The 22,651-nt window shown below is 38.2% G+C and overlaps 1 protein-coding gene across 8 annotated transcripts in view; it reads right to left on the bottom strand.

Moving 5' to 3' along the window:
- Nucleotides 1-1,654: 1,654 nt before the first annotated feature.
- The window catches only part of NEK5 (NIMA related kinase 5), a 71,066-nt gene continuing 50,069 nt past the window's right edge, over nt 1,655-22,651 (bottom strand). For 7 of the 8 annotated variants that reach the window (XM_079136159.1, XM_079136155.1, XM_079136156.1 and 4 more), the window contains 4 exons: nt 20,610-20,735; nt 19,368-19,493; nt 14,097-14,208; nt 1,655-2,038 (listed from right to left, as the gene is read on the bottom strand). In XM_079136159.1, coding sequence (XP_078992285.1) covers nt 1,774-2,038; nt 14,097-14,208; nt 19,368-19,493; nt 20,610-20,735 — 629 coding nt within the window. In that variant the 3' untranslated portion in view covers nt 1,655-1,773. The remainder of the gene's footprint in view (nt 2,039-14,096; nt 14,209-19,367; nt 19,494-20,609; nt 20,736-22,651) is intronic. The other variant, XM_079136158.1, reaches the window with a different exon arrangement.

A 22,651-nucleotide genomic window follows, 5' to 3' on the forward strand; every position in this document is an offset into this window, starting at 1 on the left:
GGTCTCAATTTAGCAAGACCCCGTCTCAAAATAAAAATTTTAAAAGGGCATGGGAATGTAGCTTAGTCATAGAGCACCCACCTGGGTTCCATCCCTAGTACTAGGGGGGAACAAAGACCAGAAGTTTACAAACCGTACACTTGAACCTACTAAAAACTCCAGAAAAGGTAAAAGTTACTTGGCATATAATTAATACAACATGACTTTTTCCTCTTATTCATTGGGATAAGACCAACCTAGGCGTGAACAAAGAATTGCATTAGGTTACATTTATTTGGGACTTACTAGGATTGCATTCTAGGAGACACAAAATTCAAGCACCTTGAAAATGTGTTCTGAGGTTTTTACAAAATGGTGACTGTTTTTAGAGTTCACATTGCAAGGGGGGTTAATCACATCACGTATTTGTCAGAACTTATGATGTGTTCAGCAAGTGTTTGCAGGAAAAGGATTGAGCACAGCCCCGATCTCTGGGTGGTGTGGGGCAGGAAGGCAGAGTATTCACAGACTGTTAGAAGGCTAGTGAATTTGATTCCAGAAAGTTGTAATGCAGGCCAGTTCACAAGGTACCCAGGTGGTAAGTACAGGCAGCTCGATTCCGAAGTTCAGCTCTGCATCTGCCTGAAACCTGGATCAACAAGGCCTGTTTTAAGCACCCCAATCCAACACTGGTCCATTTCAGTTTCCTCCCCCAAATTCTCCTTTTCCCATTACCTTACCTCTGTGAATGTCAACATCAAGCTTCAAAAAGAGTATTCAATATGCTCTTAAGAAATTATAAAATCAGCTGGGTGCGGTGGCACACGTAGGAGACTGAGAATGGAGGAGGATCGCAAGTTTGAGTCCTGCTTCAGCAGTTTAGGGAGGCCCTAACCAACAGCAAGACCCTTTCTCAAAATACAAAATAAGAAGGGCTGGGGATATGGCTCAGTGGTAAAGCACCCCTGGGTTCAATCCCCAGTACCAAGAAAAACCAAAAGTACAAAATCGGTTTTACAAAATGGTAAATGGTAGAATCACTAAGTGAACGAGTCTGTATAGTACATTAATTTTCTACTTCTGTCCTAACAAGTTATCACAAACTCAGTTAAAACAAGTCATCTATGATCTTCCAGTTCTGCGGCTCACAAGTCTGAAATGGCACTAGGCTAAAATTAAGGCGTCGGCAGGGCCATGTTCCTTCCGGAGGCTGCAGGGGAGAATCCATTCCCTAGTCTCTCCCAGATTCCAGCATCTGCCTGCATTCCTCAGCCTGCAGCCCGGTCCTCCATCTTCAAAGACAGCAACGCCAGGCTGAGTCCTACCATCCCCACTTTCCTCTTTGGTCTCCCTCTTCTACTTCTAAGGACCCTTGTGATCACATGGCCCACCTGGGAAATCAATATGACTCCCCTATTTGAAGGTCACTGATTAGCAAATTTAATTCCATCTGTAACCTTAATTTCTCTTTGCCAGGAAACAAAATATTCACAAATTCCAGAGAGGAGGACTTGACATCTTTTAGAGAAGGACGTTGAGCTGCATTATTCTGCTGACCACATATATTATCTCAAAGATTTCTTAATAGAAACTTGAAAGTGAAAGTATTAATACAAAGTTAGTTCTATTATCTAAATTGAAATAAAAATAAGTCCTTGGGATAACTGGAACACTCTTACAAATAAATGATTATTTTTTATTTGCACCCTGATACTATAGCAAATAGATGCTATTTTATTATTTAAGGAAAAGGACATCAATCCCCACAGCACAAAAAAAGAAAAAATACAATAATCACACTTGTATATTTTGACTGACTCTTGATATTTCTTTGTCTTCATCAGTAATACAGATTTGGTCATTAGATGGACTAGAAACTGCCTTCAAACCTTCATTTAATTCTTCAGATTTCAGCCTGCTAATCCCTTCTCTTCCTCCTGGTTTTTCAACATCCTTAAAGGAACTGGAAACTTCTTCCCTTCCCTCTTTGGAAGTAGTGAGTTTTTCTAGGGATTCTACTACTTCATTTCTCAACTCATCTTCAGATTCTTCAAAATTTCTGAAATAATAAGCAATAAAAAAGAATCAGCATCAGGCTATGAAAGCACTAATATGAAAACGAGTTTCCCTTTTCATTGCCCACTCCAGCTTGAGTAATATGAAAGTTACATTTCCGTCCAGGTCTGACTTTCGTAAGGGTGACAACTAACCAATGTCCGGAGAACCAGTCCTCCATTGGACCTGTATTCAATAACCATTATTATATCCATTAGTATCTACCACACCTATGCTGAAGAGAAAGAAAATACACAGAATGAAACTTCTGCCACATATTAATGGTACACATATGCCAGTTCCTGTCCTTGGGTACTGTCACATACTACATTTCATTTAAATACTAATAACATAGACATTCTCACCATCAAATTATAGATAAAGAAATTGGGATTTGGGAGAGGTTAAAAAAACATGCCCAGGGTTTCAGCGCCATTTTGTGGCACAAGGCTAAGAATTTTATGTTAAAAAAAAAAAAATTACAGGATATAAAGACCATGCCAGGCACAGTGGCAAGGGAGGCTGAGAAAAGAAGATCTGCAAGTTCAAGGTCAGCCTCAGCAACTTGGCAAGACCCCCGTCCCAGAATAAAAATTTACAAAGGCATGGGAACATGGCTCATTCAGAGGCACTACAGTCACACACTACATAACAACGTCTCTGTCGATGACGGACTGCGTGTGCAGCAGCGGTTCCATGAGATTAGAGTGGAGCTGAGACATTCCTATGGCCCAGGGAGGTCACACAACACATTCTTCACGTGTCTGTGGTGCTGCTGGTGTATACACGCACTGCTCTGCCAGTCATATAAAAGTGCATCATGCACAATCTTGATATAAAAATATACATGTGATATAATGATATAATACTTAATCATATTAATACTTGATAATGACAATAAACAACTATGTCACTGGCTTGTGAATTTACTATGCTTTTTATCATTATGTAATATGTACCCTACTTATAAAAGAAAGTTTACTGTTAACGGTATGCTGTGGTATGTTGACAGCAGCCTCATAAGTCTCAGGCTTATTGCATCCCTTAAAGGCATCAACAGGCCAGGTCGAGTCACCTCAAGTGTGGGAAGCCATCCTTAAGCAGCAGAATCAGAGAAGGTTGAGTCACGGGACACAGGCGTGGCTTCCAGGAACTAGCAGGCACAGAAGTATGTGGCACTGTGTGGGAGTGATTCCCTGTCTAGTTTTCCTGAGAAAATGTCTCTGCTAACTCCACCCCATCCTGTTCATCACAGAAGAAGCCCCTCCCATTCTGGACCCCTTTACCTGTGTGTCTATAAATGAAAGAGTTGGGCGACTCCACGTTGTTAGAGACCAGAGCTGGTATGGCCAGACCGGTCACCAACCCCATCTCATTTAAAAAAAAGAGTATTGGCTCTTGTGTGTTTATTGATTAGATAAGTTTGTGGGTGGGACGTGGCTGAGAGACCCCCACACTCAAGGGAACTTCGCCTCTAGGGTTGTGGAACTGCACTTCATTAAGTTTGCACAAAGATAAAATCGCCCAACAGCACGTATTTCCCTGAGCTTGTCCCATCATCAAATGACCCATGACTGTAGTTAGCAGAGCCAGGAATTGAAATTGTGTCCAAGACTACAACGCAGATATTTCTAGAAAGAGAATAAGAGATTAAGAAAATAACCTTGAAGAATCCTAATATTTAAGCAGCAGGTAAAGGAGACAGAGCTGGTAAAAGCCAAGAATAAGAGTACCAAGGAAGCCAAGGGGGAAGCCAGATGAGATGAGGGTGAGAAACGATGTAGTGCCTTGGCAACAGTGGAAACAGACCACCACTGAGAGACTATTCCAGAAGAGTGCCATGCAGCAGGGGCCAATGTACAGTGGACTGAGAAAGCAACGGCACAAGAAGGTGGTGACAATGAGCAGGAAAGACAGGAAGAAAGACTCATGTGAACACAGAAGCTCCAGAGCTGGGAAACTCTGGTGACTCCACCTACACACCACACCCTGTCCTGTGAAGTCTGTGAGAGACACTGTCACAGGATGAGAGCAGGGAGGTGGGGATGGGCGTGCAAGGATGAGGGTTCACACTAGCTGCAACACAGGGGAAGGACTCTGACCAGGCAAGGGATTGTGAGGCATCGCACAGGACTCCCCTGAAATCGGAGGATCCATGAGTACAGCTCCATTCATTAAGTTGTCATCCTGAGGTATGTGATTTACAAAAGATTTTCCCTTTGTCTTCATTCCTTTACAATTTAGAGTGTGAAGACTCTGGGTGTGGGAAGAAATTAAAAGGCTACAAATAGGAAAAGAAGAACTCAAACTACCACTATTTGCCGATAACATGATTATGTACTTAGAAAATCCAGAAAATTCCACCAGAAAACTTCTACAACTCATAAATGAATGCAGCAAAGTAGCAGGACATAAAATCAATACCCATAAATCAAATGCATTTCTATATACAAGCAACAAGTCCACTGCAAAAGAAATTGGGAAAACTACCCCATTCACAATCACCTCAACAAAAATAAAATACTGGGGAATCAATCTAACAAAAGAGGTGAAAGACCTCTACAATGAGAACTACAGAACACTAAAGAAAGAAATTGAAGACCTTAGAAGATGGAAAAATCTCCCATGCTCTTGGATAGGCAGAATTTATGTTGTCAAAATGACCATACTACCAAAAGTGCTATACAGATTCAATACAATTCCTATTAAAATCCCAATGATATTCTTCATGAAACTAGAAAAAGAAATTATGAAATTCATTTGGAAAAATAAGAGACCCAGAATAGCCAAGGCAATCCTTAGCAAGAAGAGCGAAGCAGGAGGCATCACAATACCAGACCTTAAACTATACTACAGAGCAATAGTAACAAAAATGGCATGATATTGGCACCACAATAGACATGTAGACCAATAGTACAAAATAGAAAACACAGAGACAAACCCACATAAATATGGCTATCTCATACTAGACAAAGGTGCCAAAAATATACACTGGAGAAAAGATAACCTATTCAACAAATGGTGTTGGGAAAACTGGAAATCCATATGTAACAAAATGAAATTAAACCCCTATCTCTCACCCTGCACAAAACTCTAAGTGGATCAAAGACTTAGGCACTAAAACAGAGACACTGCACCTAATAGAAGAAAAAGTAGACCCAAATCTTCATCATGTCAGCTTAGGACATGACTTCCTTAACAAGACCCCTAAAGCACAAGAAGTAAAATCAAGAATCAATAAATGGAATGGATTCAAATTAAAAAGCTCCTTCTTGGCAAAGGAAATAATCTGAAGAGAGAGCCTACAGAATGGGAAAAAAAATCTTTACCACATGCATCTCAGATACAGCACTAATCTCTAGGATATATAAAGAACTCAAAAAACTTAACACCAAAAAATAATAATAATAATAATAATAACCCAATCAACAAATGGGCTATAGAAAAGAAGAAATACAATTGATCAACAAACATATGAAAAAATGTTCATCATCTCTTGCAATTAGAGAAATGCAAATCAAAAATGCTCTAACTCTAGTCAGAATGGCAATTATTAAGAATACAAGCAAAAATAAGTGTTGATGAGGATGTGGGTAAAAAAGTACATTCATACATTGTTGGTCGGACTGCAGACTGGTGCAACCACTTTGTAAAGCAGTATGGAGATTCCTAAGAAAACTTGGAATGGAATCACCATTTGACCCAGTTATCCTACTCCTCAGTTTATACCCAAAGAATTTAAAATCAGCATACTACATTGACGCAGCCACATCAATGTTTACAGCAGCTCAATTCATGATAGCAAAACATGGAATCAACACAGACGCCCTTCAACAGATGAATGGATAAAGAAAATGTGGTACATATACATAATGGAATATTACTCAGCCTTAAAGAAGAATGAAATTATGGTATTTTCAGGTAAATGGGTGAAACTGGAGAAGATCATGCTAAGTGAAATAAGCCAATCCCAAATAACCAAAGGTCAAATGTTTTCTCTGAAAAGTGAATGCTGATCCATAGTGGGGGGTGGGTAGGGAAGTATGAAGAAACTCCGGATTGTACAGAGGGGAGTGAGAGGAGGGGAGAGGTAGGGATGGGAAGAATGGTAGATTGAGAGACATTATTACCCTAAACATATGAAAAAAAATTTTGAAATATCACTGTCAAAGAAAGTTAATGAAAAAATAAATAAATAAAAATTAAGAAAAAAGAATCTAGATATGGGTTCTTTTTTATCATTACTGCTCAGTAATTGTTTTATTTCCCATATATGATGATCCATAGTGCTCAATGATAATGAAAAGTTAGGCTCAGTAGTAGAATATTTATTTGCTTAGGATGTGTGAGGCCCTGGGTTCAATCCCCAGCACTGCAAAAATAAAATCATATAATAAAAATTGTAAAAGTTTGTAGCTATAATTGCTTTAAATATTGCTTTTTCCCTACTCTCTTCTTCTGGAACTCCTTTTGCACATAAATTGGACCCTCATGCCTCTTAACATTCTTCCACATTTTCCATCTTTTTTTAACAAATTGTAAATTGTACTTTGTTATAAAGTTGCATGTTCATGATGCACCATGTATGCACTGAAATACTATACAGTGTGCTCTTTGCCTTTGCTTTTCCACTGAACTCTGCTCACTCTACTATGGAGGTTCATCTCAACTGACGCATGCAGATCCGGTTTATCCCCTTACCTGGCAGTAACTCCATCTTTGAATGAACCACTGCAGCAGAGCCTGCCACCTATTCCCACTCAAACCTGCCCCTCCTGAACATAAGCTGCACTGGATCAAGTTCACCTCCCTGCAGCCAGTGGGCCATGACTCCATTCCCACTGGTGAGGAGAGGCAGTCAGGACTGGAGCAAATGCCATTGTCAACCTCCTGTTCTGTCCACACCCTGACCTACAGCCGGGCCTCCAGCTGCCTCGACTGGGTTCCACAGACAGGTGATGTGAGGGACAGAAGGAGGACTCTGTAGAGGGACAGTCACTAGACACTGAGCCTTGCTGCAGAACCCAGCTGTCCTTGCACATGCAGATGCTGTTGTGTGATAGAGAAATGAGTCTCTCAGGCTTTAAGGGAAGCCTGCTTCACCAGCCAATACAAAAGCACTCCATTCCCATTCTGAGGGACATTGAGGTCTCCCTGTCATCGGGCAACTCATGTCCTCCTGAGTGTCTCCTTGGGCATGTGGTGTGAGGTGTTGGAGACTAGATAATGCTGGATGGCGAGTGCTTTCCAATTCACCAGGTTCTCTTGCATGTCGTGCTCCTACCCCCCAGGAAAGGCCAGTCTTTCCCAGCATTTTGCAGCACTTCATGTGGTCACTCTTGCCATGTCTGGGTGTTTCAATATGAATTTCCCCAATTGATGATGAGGACTGTCTAGCTGTATGTCTTGCCCTGGGCTCTCTCCTCAAATGAATGTTGGCGGAGTTTGCATGGGTTTCTGTTGGGGTGACTTACTTGTGCTCATTCTTTCTACATTCTGGATCTATCCTTTGTTGTTTATTTTGGTTGCAACTTCTCTGAGTTTGGTTCTTTCACCTCAGACATGGTATGTATCATCAGATGTAAGTCTTCTAATGCAGGCTTTTTATTTCTTTTTTAAATTTTTTTTATCTGTTCTTTTTATTTACACATAACAGTAGAGTATATTCTGAAACAAATTATACATAAATGGAGTATGACTTATTCTAATTAGATCCCATTCTCGTGGTTGTACACGGTGTGGAGTTACACTGGTCATGTATTCCTATACGAACATAGGAAAGTTATGTCCAATTCATCCTATTGCCTTTTCCATTCCCATCCTCCCTCCCTTCCCATCATTACCCTTTGTCTAATCCAGTGAACTTCCATTCTTCCCTCTCCACTTTATGGCATGTTAACATCCACATATCAGACAGAACATTCAGCCTTTGGTTTTTTGGGGTTGTTTTATTTCACTTAGCCTGATATCTCTAGTTCCATCCATTTACCATCAAATGCCATAGTTTCATTCTTCTTTATGCCTGAGTAATATTCCATTGTGTATTTATGCCACATTTTCTTTATCCATTCATTTGTTGAAGGGCAACTAGGTTGGCTCCATAGCTTAGTTACTATGAATTGAGCTGCAATAACATCGAAGTAGCTATATCATTGTAGTATGCTGATTTTAAGTCCTTTGGGTACATACCAAGGAATGGGATAGCTGGGTCAAATGGTGGTCAGACTCTATTTCTTAAGAGAGGAAAATAACTATTCCTTTCTTTTGTGGTGACTCAACTATTTCTCCTATTGATATTTTTCTTATTCTCTTTAAAAATATTAATTTTTCCTATATATATATATTTTTTTCTTTTATATGATTCAAGTTTTTTGGTCCTTTGACTAACCTAATAGTTTTATATCCCAGTGCTGTCCATCATGTTTTTCATGAACTACATCTGTTCTGGTATTTATTTATTTATTTGTTGGATTGTTTGCTTTTTTCTTTTATGGTGCTAGGGATGGAACCTAGGGTCTTCCGATTGCTAGATAAGCACTCCATCACTAAACTACAAATCCCAGATCCTGTGGGTTAAATTTTAATTCCTACTGATAGAATTTTTCAACTTCCAAAGTTCTAGTTAGTTAATTATCAAAATCTTTACTGTGGTTTGAATGTTAGTATCCCCCTAAAATTCTGAAACCAATCCTCCAATGTGACTGTCTTAGGAGATGGACCTTTAAGAAGTGATTAGGTCATGAAGCTATTAGTTCTCTTATAAAAGAGGCCTGGAGGAGCTTGTTTGCCCTCCACCATGTGAGGGCACAACTAAAAGGTGTCATCTATGACCCCAAAAGCCAGGCCTTGCCAGATACTGAATCTGTTGAATGCTTGATCTTGGATTTACTAACACCTAGAACTGTAAGTATCTGTTACTTGTAAGTTACCTGATTCAAAGTATTTTGTTATAGCAGTCCAGCCAATTTTCCTGTTCTTCATTGAAGGACTGCTTTTTTCTCATGTTTCCTTTGTTGTTGGTAGTGGTGGTGCTGGGGATTGAATCCCAGGTTCCTGTGCATGCTAAGCAAGCACTCTATCACTGAGCTACATCTCCAGCCTCCTAATTATTTTAATTGAATAATTTTAAATATTCAATATTATAATCTTCACAGGATAATTATGTTATCTGAAATTTTTTATGGTCTTATCCAGCTATGTATTGCATTTACTATTTCCCCTAGTAAATTTCAAATTTCTGCTTTGTTTGTTGAGATAGGGTCTTGTGATACTGTCCCCAGGCTGGCCTGGACTCCTGGGCTCAAGTAATCTTCCCATCTCAGCCTCCCAAGTAGCTGGGGAGATAGGCATAAGCTACTGTGCCTGGATTCTATTTTTAAATTTTAAATTGTGAGTTCATCTTCACTGATGCTTTAGTGAAATAATACAATGTTATAACTCTGAGTGGGTTCTTTGTTGTTGTTTGTTTTTTTGCAGTACCAAGGATTGAGCTTAGGGTCTCACACCTACTAGGTAAGTGCTCTACCACTAAGCTATATCACAGTTCTTTTTTTCCCTATTTTTTCATAGCTTTATTGAGGTAAAATTGAAGTATGATAAAATGCACATATTTGAAGTATACAATATGATCACTTTTGACATGTTTTGACATATATGTAATCAATATAATCAATATAAAAATATTTTCATTACTTTTTTTTTTTACTTTGAAATCAGGCAGACTGTTTCCTGTATGATTTATCACATTAGAAATCAATCACCTTAAATATATAAAACCTCACCCCCACTTCACAGCTACTTCAAAATTAAACAGCACACTTACAAATATCTCACAGTTCAAGGAAGAAAACATAAGAAAAGTAAATAAAAAGTGCTTCGAACTAAGGGATAATAAAAGCTTAAAATATTAGCCAGGCGTGGTGGTGCACACTTGTAATCCCAGTGGCTTGGGAGGCTCAGACAGGAAGATCAGGAGTTCAAAGCCAGCCTCAGCAATGGCAAGGTAATAAGCAACTCAGTGAGACCCTGTTCTCTAAATAAAATACAAAATAGGACTGGGGATGTGGCTCAGTGGTCAAGTGCCCCTGAGTTCAATCCCCAGTACCAAAAAAAAAAAAAAAAAAATCATAATCTCTGAAATGAAACCGTACTCAGATGAACATTTACAACTTAAAGTACTTGTATCAGAAAGAAGCTAGATTAATAAATTATTTTAGGTAGTAGGAAGGAAAAAATAAAAGTAGGAGCATAAATATATGAAATAGAAAAGAAATAATACAGCTAAAAGTTGATAAAAATCAAATAAGTCTAATCAAGAAAAAAGCAAGAACACAAAAATTAATAACAATGGAAAGGGAGCTATCAAAACAACCCTACAGATGCTAAAAATAGATTAAGGTACTATTACAATCGTATGCCAACATATGTGATAGCTTACACATTGTGGTCTATATTAGAGAAGGATTGTGGGCTGCTGAGAAGAAAGTGTATTCAGTAATTCATGGGTGAAATATTCTATGTGTGTCTATTAAGTCTAAATTATCAATTGAATTTTTTTAGTTTTATAGCATCTTTATTTAGTTTTTGTGTGGAGGGTCTATCCAGTGGTGACAGAGGCATGTAAAAGTTACCCAGTATTATTGTGTTGTGGTCTATTTGATTTTTGAAATTGAGAAGGGTTTGTTTGATGTAAACAGATGTTCTATTGTTTGGAGCATAAATATTTACAATTGTAATGTCTTGTTTGTGTATAGTTCTCTTAAGCAGTATGAAATGACCTTTTTTATCCCTTCTGATTAACTTTAGCATAAAGTCCTCTTTATCTGATATGAGGATAAACAAACAGGATAAACCCCTGTTTGTTTATGAGAGTCATATGAATGATATGCATTTTGCCCATCCTTTTATTTTCAGTCTGTGGATGTCTTTACCTATGAGGCAAATCTCTTGAAGACAGCATATTGTTGGGTCTTGTTTTTTAATCCAATCTGCCAATCTATGTCTTTTGATTGATGAGTTTAGGCCATTTACATTCAAAGTTATTATTGAGAAATGATTTTTATTCCCTGTCATTTTGATTTATTTATGATTTTTACTTTGAATTGATTTCTCCTTTGATTGACTGTTCTAGTGTAGTTCCTCTATTTGCTGCTTTTCAGTTTTTTTTTTTTTTCATTTCTTCTTCATGATATATTTTATTGAAAATGGTTTTGTAGTACAGGCTTTCTAGTTATGAATTCTTTTACCTTTTGTTTATTGTGGAAGGTTTTTATTTCATTGTCAATTCTGAAGCTTAATTTTGCTGGGTACAATGTTCTCAGCTGGCATCCATTTTCTTTCAGAGCTTGGTATACATTAATTCAAGAACTCCTAGTTCTGAGGGTCTGGATTGAGAAATCAACTGAGATCCAGATTGGTTTCCCTCTAAATGTTACCTGTCATTTTTCTCTGGCAGGCTTTAAAATTCTATCCTTATTCTGTATATTAGGTATTTTCATAATAAGGTGTCTTGGTATGTCTGTTGTAATTTTGTACATTTGAGGTCCTGTAAGTCTCCTGTATTTGATTTTCCATTTCATTCTTTAGGTTTGGGAATTTTTCTGGCACCATTTCATTGAAAAGATTGTGCATTCCTTTCATTTGTATCTCTGAGGCTTCACTGATCCCAATAAATCTTAAATTTGGTCTTTTCAGGTTATCCCATATTTCTTGGAAGTTCTTTTAATGGTCTCTTAATATCTTTTCTCCATGGCCAACTTTGTTTTCAAGATTTCATATTTTGTTTTCATTGCCTGAAACTGTCTCCCAAGTGATCCAGTCTGTTGGTGATACTTTCCATTGAACTCTTAATTTGGTTTATTGATTCCTTCATTTCAAGGATTTCTGCTCAATTTTTTTTCAGAATCTCTATCTCTTTTTTGAAGAGATCTTTCACTTTCCATATTTTCTTTCTGATTTCACTCCCTACATTGTCCTTTACTTCATAGATCAGTTGACTAGGTACATCCTAAATTCCTATACTGACATTTCCTCTACCATGGTGTCATTAGATTCTGTTATTAAAGTATCATGGTTCATTTGGGGCATTTTGTTCCTTTGTTTTTTCATGTTGTTTGTTTGTCTACCCATTTAGCAATATGTCTATCCTGTGGACTTGTAGTATCCCTGAAGGTTTTAAGGGAGACAAATAATAAAAACAACCAATGCAAACAATTTATAGCATTAAACCAAATACTTCCTACTATGACATCTACAATGCTAATCGTCACAATAAATAGAAATGATATAATCAGTTATTGCCCACAAAAACAGTTAAGTTTGCAAATGGGTTTATAATTTTGAATGGTTGACTGGGAGAGAACTGAAGTGATACAGGATGTGATGATTATAAGAGAGGAGGAGAGAAGATAGAAGTAAAAAAAAATCAAAAGAAGAGTGAAAGAGAACAACAGAGATTGGCTATTAGCAGAAGAAAAGAGAAAATGAGAATCAAAGGAAACATAAGAGAATATATATATATACACACACACACACATGTCGTCATATATATAAAGTAAATTTTTTTTTAAAATACAAAACAAAGTTAAAGTATACTAATTATACTAATCAAATGTCCTAGTTCTCAAAATATTGACCCATGAAAAATAATTGACTTCAAAAATTCTAGAAATGAGAAAAAAATATGAATATGTATAAATGTTCATGAAACATTAAGGTCACAATTAAACAGAGAAAAGAAAAAGGGGAAAAAACTCAATAAAAAGTTAAAGAATTGTATCCATTGGAGTTCAAAAGATTCTTGGTTTACCAACTCAGCAGTGTTGGGTGGGGTCACTGCAATGAGAGAGGTAGTCCTGTTGTGGAATTCCTGGAGGCAGGGTTCAGGCTTAGGTAGGCTCCAGGCCCTTTGCTGGATGCCAGTTGGTCTGAACACTTTAAATCAACACACCTCTCAGGACCCAGCAATTGCTGGTCCACACTGAAAGACTGAACCCCAGGGATCTTCCCTGGATTCCACTTGTGTGGTTGGGAGCCAATTCTTAGTCTCCTACATTCCCCTCACTTCCTGGTCTTGGTTTCAGTCTCCCAACTCAATCTCTTCCACCCCAGCTCTTCTGAATTCCTGGCCAGGTGCAATTCTCCCAGCAGGTCCTGAAAGCAGCCAGACTGTGGGGGAGGGGTAGAGCCAGGTGGATTTCCATGACCAGAATTCCTCCACATTTGGTTTTCTCGTGGTCACTTAGGAACACTCTGTGTTGTGCAGTATGGTTTGCCAGGCCTGTATTTTGGGACAAACTCAGGAATTGGCTCCCTCAGCTGCTGGCCCCCAAGCCACAGCTGCAAAATGGTTCCTCCCTGTGTCCTCTGCACAAAGCCTGGAGAGATGGTGACTTCTTTGCCACACAGGATATTATGCAGCATGCCTTTCAGTTTAGTCAGGCAGTGTCTTTGATCTCTAAACTCTCTGTACCCAGATACACTCAGGCCTCTTAAAAATGCAGGTTCCTTTAATTCCCTTGTCCCTCCACTTTGCTCATTGAGGGACTCCTCTGGCTGCAGTAGTGGCTGTGACACTGGGGATTTTTTCCTTATTATATTCATCCTCCTGAGTCCTCAATCTGCTTTGAATGTCCAGTAAAATTCTGGTAAAGCCCCGTCCCAAGTTTTTTATTTGTTCACCACCTTGCTGAGAAGTTGCCTGTCTGCTTCTTGGTTTCACATCTTGCAGCAGCCAGGAAAGCAACCTTCTCTATTCCACCATCTTGAAACTCCTCCCACTGTGCTTGCTATCTCCCCAGCCCTTATATTTACTTCTTTTAGAGATATCAGAAGTATTACTATTCCTTTATGTCAATTTTAATAGTAGTTTCTCAAGACATTTTTTTTTCTACTAAGGACTGACCTAGGACCTCACTCATGCTAGGCACGCATTCCACCACTGAACTATTATCTCCAGCCCTAATTTTAGTTTCTCAACGTAAATGTTTTCCAACCATCCAAGCATTGTGACTCAAACTCCAAACTCAAGTGAAGTCAAATCCATGGTCATATGACCTACTTACGTATCATCATCAGAGCCTGATTCCAGTTGTTCCTCATCTACTTCAATGCAAGAGGACATTTCCACCTTACTCTCTTCTTCTTTAGGAAGCCATTGTTTGAATGTTCCTTCTACTGTTAAAGAAATGACAGAGTGAAATTAAAGCAACCCGACCTATATACTCGATGAGCAGTATACAACATGAACCATGTCAACCATGAACCCTTTAATCATTTCCATTAAAAGGCAATAAGAGCCAGATGCAGTGGCATGCACGTGTCATCCCAGCTATTCAGGAGACTGGGCAGGAGGGTCATAAGCTCAAGGCCAGCCTGGGCAACTTAATGAGACCCTATAAAAAAAAAAAAAAAAAGTTGAGGATGTAGCTTAGTGCAAAAAGCCCTGGTTTCAATCCCCCACTGTGGGAAGCTATTCGTGCCTAGTAAAATCAGACTTGATTGAGCCAAGGGATACAGAGGTCTGACTCCCAGGAACTGGCAGCCAGGAGAGACTGTTCCAGACCACCAGGGAGTATGTGGCCATGTACAGAGTGGCTCACTGTCTGAGGAAATGCTAATTCTCTAAGCAGATGGTTTCCCTAACTCCACCCTGTCCTGGTCCTCACAGAAGAAGCCCCTCCCAGTTCAGGCCCCTATACCTGTGCGACTATAAATAAAGGTGAAGGTGGGCTCCTCCATCTTGCTGGAGGCCAGATCTGGTATGGCCTGATCCACCACACCTTCCCCATTTGAAAAGAGTATTAGCTCTTATGTGTTTATTGATTAGATAAGTTTAATAGTAATTAATTGATTTATTGGCGGCACCATCATCCTCCAACAGTTATCCCTTCCCTCATCTATGTGGAAAGTGGAGACAACCCCCAAAACCCCATGCTATAAAAAAGAAAAAACAAAAAACAAAAAACAGGGATGGAATAGACATCCAATTATTCAATGCTGTACCAAAGGTGGTAGGCAATACAAGAAGATAAGGAAAAACAAATGTCAAAAATAAGGACCAGAAAGGGAGGAATAAAATGTCCTCACTTGTAGGGTAGATGCCTTGATTGTATGGAAAATTTGAGAAAACCATGTCTACAAAAATGATTTGCCAAATTGGACCACCTGCATGGTCCAGTTTGCCCCTCTTATGGCTAACCTTAATTACTAATGTCTGCAGAGCAAACACTAGCATACACATGGGCGCACACTTACACAAGCTTTTTTTCTTTTTTAATTCTTGTGATGTAAAATGTATTTTTTTTTTCTGGGGCTGGGAGATTTAGCTCAGTAGTAGTGCTCAACCCCTGGTAGCGTGCACACATGAACTTTTTTCTTCTTAAGGATTAGCCTGAAGATAGTATGATATTTCATTTCTTAGTACAAATGCATCATCCCCTTGCAGAGTTAAGAACATGCCATTGTTATCACACAAAAGCTCACTGCCCCATGCTTACAGAAGTCAATACCACGGCACCAGGTTTTTGCAAAAAGAAAAGGCTTTACTGTGTGGCCAGCAGGCAAGGAGGCCAGGAGGTGTTAACTCAGATTTGTCTCCCTGTTGGGCTGGGGGGACTCACAGGAGGGAAGGGGAGAAGTAGCTCACTGGATGGCAGGCCTCTTCACAAGTCCCATGATTGTTTTGCAGGGAGTTATTTTCTGCACAGGGGATTTTCAATTTCTGACATCTTTCCCTGGACAACCTGGCTTCTTCTACTCCCATCCATTCTTGAAAAGTTGGTTCTAAACCTTCAGAATCATTAATGAAAGGCCTGGAGGTTTTTCCTGGACTTAAGGAATGTATACCCTGGTGTTTCCAGGCCATAGCCAATTTCACCATCTCAATATATGTCAATATGGTAATGGTACACTGATTACCTCAGGCTGAGGTCACTTGGGGAACTATAACTTCAGAAAAGGACATTTGGCTATCTTTTTCTACATGCAGAAAATTACAAATATTCTTTCTGTTCCAAGGCAAGAAAATAACTTTGATTGCCAGAGCCTGGTAATGGAGGCTGTAATGAACTTGAATAAATCTATCTTCTACTAGCTGGTACATCCTCTATATATCCCAGGGAAGAGAGAAGGACTATGGTCATTTCTGCAATCTACTATAATAGATTTCCTCACAACATCCCTAGAATTTACTCTAGCTCAGAGATCCATCTGTCCCATCATTCCTTCATAAACATATAGTTCTTGGCCTAAAAAGTATAAAAAGTGTCATACTTTTGTCATTTCTTCAGACTTCACTCTCTTGTGAAGAACCCTGTATATATGAAATTTAATAAAATGTGTGTCCTTTTCTCTTGTTAATCAGAACTTGCTTTAAGTGGGTTCTGAGACTCAGTCAAAGAGTCCACATGAGAACTACGGGCTGGGGTCTGGGGTAAAGGGTATGGTTGGGTTTCCAGCACAAAAAGAGAGGGGCGGGGAGAGAGAGAGAGAGAGAGAAAGAAAAGAAGGACTAAGGGGCTTAGATCTTTCTGTTCCCTTCCATGACAAGTATATTGAAAGATGTTCAATATCCGTAATCATCAGGGAAATGCAAATCAAAACCACAGTGAAATATTACCTCATATCTGTTAGTTTGATCCCATTAAAAAAATCAGAAATGAACAAGTGTTAGGGAGGATGTGGAATAATTGAAACTTTGTGCACTGTTGTGATTGTGAAATGGTACAGCTGCTATGGGGAACAGTCTAGAGGACACTCAAAAGCCTAAAGATATTTATAGCAGCTCAACTCACAATAGCTAAACTATGGAACCAACCTAGGGCACCTACCATTTATCAACAGATAAATGGATAAATAAAAAATGCGATATATATGATGGAATAATACTCTTCCTTAAAAAAGAATGAAATTATGGTATCTGTCAGTAAATGGATGGAGCTGGAGACTATCATGCTAAGTAAAATAAGCTAATCCCAAAAAAACCAAAGACCAATGTTCTCTTTGATATGTGGATGCTAACACACAAAGGTGGGGTGGGGCTAGGGAAGAATAGAGTTACTTTAGGTTAGGTAGAGGGGAGTGAAGGGAGGGGAGGGGGTGTAGGGGTAGGAAGGATAATAGAATGAAACCGACATTATTACCTTATGCACATATACAACTGTACAACTGGTGAGATTCTACATCATGTACCACCAGAAGAGTGAGAAATTATACTCCATCTATGCATGATGTAACAAAGTGCATTCTACCATCATGCATAACTAATTAGAACAAATTTTTAAATTTTTAAAACTTAGGCTGGGGTTGTGGCTCAGTGGTAGAGCACTTGCCTAGCATGTGTGAGGTACTGGGTTCAATTCTCAGCACCACATAAAAATGAAAAAAATAAAATAAAGATATTATGTCCATCTACAACTAAACAAATTTATTTTAAATTTAAAACTTAAAAATCCTAAAATAGAATTATCACATGATCTAGCAATCCCATTTTGGGTGTAATATCATCAGGGCTCAGAGAAATCAGACCCTCACAATTTATGGTGGTTTATTTTGTTTTGTTTTGTTTTTTGCCTTATTTTGGGTTTTGGGGGGCTTTTTTGTTTGTTTGTTTGTTTTGCTTTTTGCCTTGCTTTGTTTTGTATTTTTCTCATTCTACTCATTTGAACTACAGGAAAAACTTGTATTGCTTCTGCCCATCCAGGTACAGGAGGAGACTGAAATTTCCTTTTATGATTTAAGAGCAGACTGTAGTGGGAAACACAAATGTCTTCCCTCCCAGTCTGAAATCCCCTCAATTTTTATAAGACCTCTCCCAGATACACTTTTTTTTTTCCTTTTTCTCTCTAGCTTTCATATATGAAATAAAACACACAACCCTTGACTTTCTGAGTTTGGCTTGGTTTGCTTAACATCATGCTCTCAAGTCCCTTTCATTTTCCTATAAATGACATAATTTCATTTTTATTTATCGCTGAATAAAATCATCATTTTAGTTATTTTTGCAGTCCTAAGGAAGGATTGGACCCAGGGCCTTGCACATGCTAGGCAAGTACCCTCCCACTGAACGACATCTCTAACCTATAAAACCACTATTTTAAAAGCTATAATTAACTGGGCAAGGTGGCACATGCCTGTAATCCCAGTGGCTAAGGAGGCTGAGGCAGGATTGAGAGTTCAAAGCCAGCCTCAGCAATTTAATGAGGCCCTAAGTAACTCAGGGAGACCCTGCCTCTAAATAAAATATTTTTTTAAAAGCTATAATTAATTACACTTAGGCAACTTTCTAGACACTTTACATGCATTATCTCTTTAATATTTAAAACAATCCATTGAAGTTGGTGTTAACATAACTCTGCTTTTACAAATGAGAAAATGGAAGGTAAGAATGGTGAGTAAGAGAGCCAGAAGTTATTCCCACTGAGTACAGAGTCCACTCTTAGCCATTATTCAGTGCGGTCTGATAATGTACTGCAAAGAGGCTGAAGGTAAGCTCAACGGTAAAGTGTGTGCTCAGCATTTGCAAGGTCCTGGGATTGATCCCCCACATCAATGCAATTCTCTTGCAAAGAGTAAAACCAATGTAAAAGAACCTTCATGGCATTATAAATGTTTACATTTTATGCATTATTTCTCCTTCATTCCCACTTGATATCCTTTTAACTTTTTTATAGAAGAAATTTACACCATCATACTATAAAAACTATAAAACAATCAAATGATACTAGTATAGGAAATAATATTTACATATTGATGGAGAAGAAATGGCTTAATAATAAATCTGAGTTTATAGAAAGATAATTAGATAAGCATTTAAGCAGGAAGATCACTTAAGCTCAGAAGTTTGAGGCCAGTCTAGGTACCATGCAAGACTCTAGCTCAAAACACACACACACACACACACACACACACACACACATACACACACAAAATCAAAATCTTGCTAAAAATTGAAGACAAAACAAACTATATCTAGATGAGTTTTATTGCCATAGGACAGTAATGAGTCCCCCTGCATAACTGTCATAACTAAACTGTCTCTCAGGTGAAGCTTAGCAGAGCTAGATCATCAGCTACAGAGCTGCTGGCTCTTGGCCTGAGCTGTCAGGTGGTTATGTTACAGAAAATGATGCCACTGTCTTGGAAGTTCATGTCACTTGTTAACAGCATTTGGGACAGCCTTAGACAAAACAAATCAGCTCCTCCAAAGGCCGAACCCCCCTCCCAATCTCCTCTCCAGGCTGAAGGGAATGTCATCCCCTTTCTGCACCGGCAAATCATTGACAAAATTTCTCAGGGAACTGTTACGCAGTTAAAAATTAAGCACAAGTGCATACCAGGCTCTCCGTCCCTGGCAGAAAATGATCTGCCTGTAAGAGGTGCTGCTGCCAAAGCACCCATTAAAGCTCCTGGTGCTTCCTGCCGCCACTGCTTCCTATTTTCTGGAACAATAACTTGGCCATCTAAAGAGGAAACCGTAATTGAAAATAAAAATGCTTTCTGAGTTTTTATGAAGTCACAGAATGTTAGAACCTTGGAGTTAATCTCACCCCTCATTTTTTAAATAAAGAAAACTCAGTGACTTATTGTCACATAGCTGATGGGTAGAAGAGTCTTTTTTGGGGGGGGCTTATAAACACTTTTTGTTGTGATAAAACTTCTAGTCTATTTGCTTATTTGATGTTGGGCTTTCAATGTCTTATTAGATCAATTGTATTATTAGATAGTCAGTAGTCAGGTCACACACTTACACTTACTTCAGTGATATACACTTATCCTTTGGTACCCAAAGGGGATTGGTTTCAGGCCCCAAGGACATGAAAATCTGCAGATGTTTAAGTGCCTTATATATAACAGCACAGTATTTGCACAGGACCTCTGCAAATGCTCCCATATACTTTAAATCACCTCTAGATGACTTATAATACCCAACATGATATAAATAGTTGTTATACTTTATTGTTTAGGGGATAAGGACAAGAAAAATAGTTTGTACATTTTTAGTATAAATGCAGAATTTTTTTCTGAATATTTTTTCTGAGGTTGGTTGAATCTGAGGACATAGAAAGCTAACTGTACTTACATATTTCAACTTACAGAACAAGTTTAAATTTACATCTCTTTCAGTGCCATGTAATCAAGAGGAACATAAGAAATAAGAAATAAATATCTAGGCATGTGAAGGTAACTCCTGGAGGTTGCTGTGAACCTCTTCTAAGCAAAGCCTATGTCAGAACCTCAAAAATAAATGCAGGAATTTGGGGTTGAAAGTATCATTAAGTCCAAAACACTCCACACATTTAAGTAGCACATTGGTTTAAAAGCAATTTTTATGTGTATCTTTGCACTAAGATACTTTGCCTGGTTAGGATGGCCAATTGTCTAGGATAATTATCAGGCAAGTTTCTCTGGGGATGGAAGAGAAACCAAAACATGACCTTGCAAAGTGTTTGGTACAAAATCTAAAGGGTTTGTACTAAGAACTAGGAACTATTCCAACAGGATGAGCACTAGTCACACAGTGGTTTGCGGACCCTGGTCTTCCCTTGCTGCCAACTGGTGCTGATCCAGAGACTCACCATCAGGCACAGTGGAGCAGGTGGAAGTAATGTCAGTGGCTGCCATCATTTGCATTAGAGTCTGAGGCACTCTGGTGTCCCACTGCCTTCTGTTTTCTGTGGCAACAGCATTTGGAATGAAAAACTCTGGGTATAAGAAAATAACTCATTAGTTCAAAAGCAAAGTGTGGCTAATTGTATCAAAGAGTGCTTAGGTACCTGAGGCAGTATCTATCAGCTGGTACGTGCAGAACCAGAGAAATCATCCCCCTTGTTCTAACACAGACTGGAACTTATAAGACTGAAATTATAAACATATTTAAATATTCTTTTACTTTTATTGTTTTTGTTATTTATTGGTGTGTGATATTGGGGAGTGAACCCGGGGTACTCTACCACTGAGCAACATGCCCTACCCTTTTTATTTTTTGAGACAGTGTCTGTCTAAGTTGCCTGATTGGTCTTGAACTTGTGATCCTCCTGCCTCAGCCTCCAATTAGCCACCTCTCTGGGTCCTTCATTATTAATGTTTGACTGACTAACCAACTTAACTAAGTGCTGAAGAAATATTAGTGGCACCAAAGGACAAATTCATTGAGTCATGTATGAAAACTCAGTTTCAATAGGGCACAATCTGTTTCATTTTAATTTAAAAAATAAATTGTATTATCTTATTACCATGTTTTCTCTATAAGAAAACTGAAAATCAGATAAGTATAAGAAAATAAAAATCACCTATAATCTCACCATCCAGAGATTATTAAAATTCCATACCATTTCTGTAATCACAGCAACTCAGGAGGCTGAGGCAGGAGGATTGCAAGTTCAAGACCAGCCTCAGCAACTTAGCAAGGCTCAAAATAAGAATGAAAAGGACTGGGGTGTAGTTCAGTGGTAGAGCAGCCCTGAGTTCAATCCCCAGTACCCAGGGGAAGAGGTCCTCCACATGCCAAATGCTCTCATAACTGACTTTTTTTTAGTCAGTTTCACATTTTTTCAGGTTATTAAATATTCTTCTATGCTACCATTTTAAAGCAAACATAGTATTCTGTTTCACGAATAGATTATATTAATTCTTTTTTTTTTTTTTTGCTGGACTTCTAAGACGTTAGTAATTTTTCAATATTAAAATAAAGCTATCATGACTTTATTTACAGCTAAATTTTTATGGATGTTTGTGATTATTTACCCTAGATAAATGCTTGAAAATAACAATTCTAGGGTTTAGTATTGCTTTCTTACCAAGCTTTTCATTATTAAAATCAGATCTATTACTAATTTATTCTGTGATTTTTTTCCTATGAATTTTGAATAGATACTTCTTCCCCATCATAAAAAAATTACCTATTTTCTTTTACTTCATTTTCTAAATGAAACATTTCTACATACAAACTCTGATATTTAAAAAAAAAAATTATTTCATTGTATCATACTATATGGCGTCTGGTTTCATGGTTTTTCCTAAATTGTTAACCAGTTGGTCCAGAAGCATTTATTTGAATAATCCTCTTTTTCCATTGACTCGTGATACTGTTCTTAGCATGCACTAAATTATAAAACATACTGAGCATCTGTAAACTCTCGTTTCTCCCTGCTATATCTATTTTGGTGCTACTATCATTCTGTTCAAATGATAACATATATTTTGGTACTTGGAAAGGTAAGTTTTCCTTCACTGCTCTTATTTCTCACAATATTTTGGCTAATTAAGAATCTCCAAGATTCTCCAATCTTTTGCCAAGATCATCTCACATCAGAAAAAAAAAATTCCTATTGTGATTTTGATTGAAATTGCCATAAATTTATTGACAAAAAATATTTCCAATCTATAGCACTGCTAATTCTCTCCATTTATCAAGTGGTCTTTACTTGGGTAAAATTTTATGGTTTTCTTTGAATGCTCTGCATACTTCTTACAAAGTTACTCCTGAGTGAACACACATACACAAAATTTGCTATTGTTACCATAAATGAGATCTGAAGATCAACTGGAGAAAATATTCACAATACATATTACAGGCAAAAGTTTGATTTAAATGAATTTTATAAAGAAAAAAAACCAA

The sequence above is a fragment of the Sciurus vulgaris genome (assembly GCF_902686455.1).
Source record: "Sciurus vulgaris genome assembly, chromosome: 4".
Lineage (NCBI taxonomy): Eukaryota > Metazoa > Chordata > Mammalia > Rodentia > Sciuridae > Sciurus > Sciurus vulgaris.